The sequence below is a fragment of the Austrofundulus limnaeus genome, unplaced genomic scaffold (assembly GCF_001266775.1).
Source record: "Austrofundulus limnaeus strain Quisiro unplaced genomic scaffold, Austrofundulus_limnaeus-1.0 Scaffold764, whole genome shotgun sequence".
Lineage (NCBI taxonomy): Eukaryota > Metazoa > Chordata > Actinopteri > Cyprinodontiformes > Rivulidae > Austrofundulus > Austrofundulus limnaeus.
The window spans coordinates 109,785-111,381 of NW_013953166.1; the positions used below are offsets into that span (position 1 = coordinate 109,785).

The 1,597-nt window shown below is 37.3% G+C and overlaps 1 protein-coding gene across 1 annotated transcript in view; it reads left to right on the forward strand.

The window, feature by feature from the left end:
• The window catches only part of ero1b (endoplasmic reticulum oxidoreductase 1 beta), a gene marked incomplete in the record, with an annotated part of 60,322 nt that overhangs the window by 42,229 nt on the left and 16,496 nt on the right, over positions 1-1,597 (forward strand). Inside the window, 1 exon segment of the mRNA XM_014028449.1 lies at positions 394-434. Within this exon segment, the coding sequence (XP_013883903.1) occupies positions 394-434 (41 nt within the window).

Consider the following 1,597-nt stretch of genomic DNA (forward strand, 5'->3'; position numbering starts at 1 on the left):
GAAACTGCCCACATTCTGTAAAACATCAAAAGATGAGGGACGTTACTGTTTTTCTGGTAGTCCAGTAATTACTTTTTTTTGTTTGATTTCTATATTAAACAATTTTTTAATCAAATAAATAATATAAACTTCATTTCACTTCTCAAATATCACTGTGTTTGTCCCCTATGATATATTTAACTGATTGTTTTAATCCAAACAATCAATGATTAATAAAGGTAAATCAGGAAAATTAACAAGGTTGCCCCAACTTTCGCACCCCACTMTATATAGGGATTATATTTAGGATCTGCATTTAGTTTTTTGCTCAATCCCAGTGTATTTGAATTTGTGAGAGTACAGTGAGCGTACTTACTGATGAAGAACTATTGACTTTTGTGTTACCAGGCCCAGATCAGTGTATCGACCTCTGAACCCTCTGGCTCCAAGCAGAGGTGAGTTTAAATGTTAKAAAGTTTGTTTTTTGTCATGGTAGTAAACACAGCAACAAGAAGGATAGTGTTGGAGTGCACACTAGTAACTGAATGTGGAAGTATAAACTTAAATACAGGTTAGTGCTTGTATAGCAGCATGGCAACAGTGTTATTGTTTTGGTCCAGGATGTCCTGGTTCCCCAACACCTGATGTCTAACTTTCAGAGCATGCCACCATTTTTTGTGTCTCACTCATTACACAACTGAGGCTGCTTGAAGCTTTGCTGCAACCTGAGTTTCCTGTATTAAAGTTGCGCAACAATAATTCTGCACCAACAGTTCCTTCAGTGGTGGATGCTGGTCTTTCAAGGAGGGGAAGCTCAATTTCGGCCTACATCATAAAATTACTAAAATAACTACTTTATGTGTGTCCACCTGTGTGTGTGCTGTGTGACGGCTGAGGGGCTCAGCAGCACCCGCTGGACAGAAACTACCATAGAAGTCAGAAAGAATGGTAGAAGTCTGTCTCCAAACACAAGCAGCTACAGAAAACCCACCAGAAATTGAAGCTTGATTTGTCGCTAGTTGTTTTTAACAAACAAAATGCTGCTAACAGGATTAATAAAGTCTCCGGTTCAACTCGGAACAGAAACAAAAGTAAAAAATGCTCCCATGGATATTTACACCAAAAGATCGCTGATTCGCTCATTTCACTGTCAATCAAAAAGGGATTCAGCCTCTCACCATAGACTTAAACATAGATCACTAGACTAAGCCCCGCCCATCCCGTCCACTGGTGTCTGTGACATCATGGAGGAGCAGAAACAGACCAAACAGGACAACAGCTCACAGCCTCCAACAGCAGCTGAACTGGATCTGTTTCACAGATTATCTGTCATGTTTTTACAATAAATTAATAATTAATCATGTAAAACAGCAGATTTATACCAGAAAAATATATAATTTATAAGTAATAATGATCTAAACCAGACCTGAAGTCAGCCTGTAACTTAGACTTTAGCTAGTTGAAAAATGATGACTTCAGCTAGTAATAAAGTATATTTATTATTTCTTCTTACTGTCATAAAATTAAGAATATTTATATTTACCAGTCAAGTTATAAAATGTTCTCTGGTTACAAGATGAAACTAGTCTCTATTAGCTAACCATCTTCTCAACAAGTC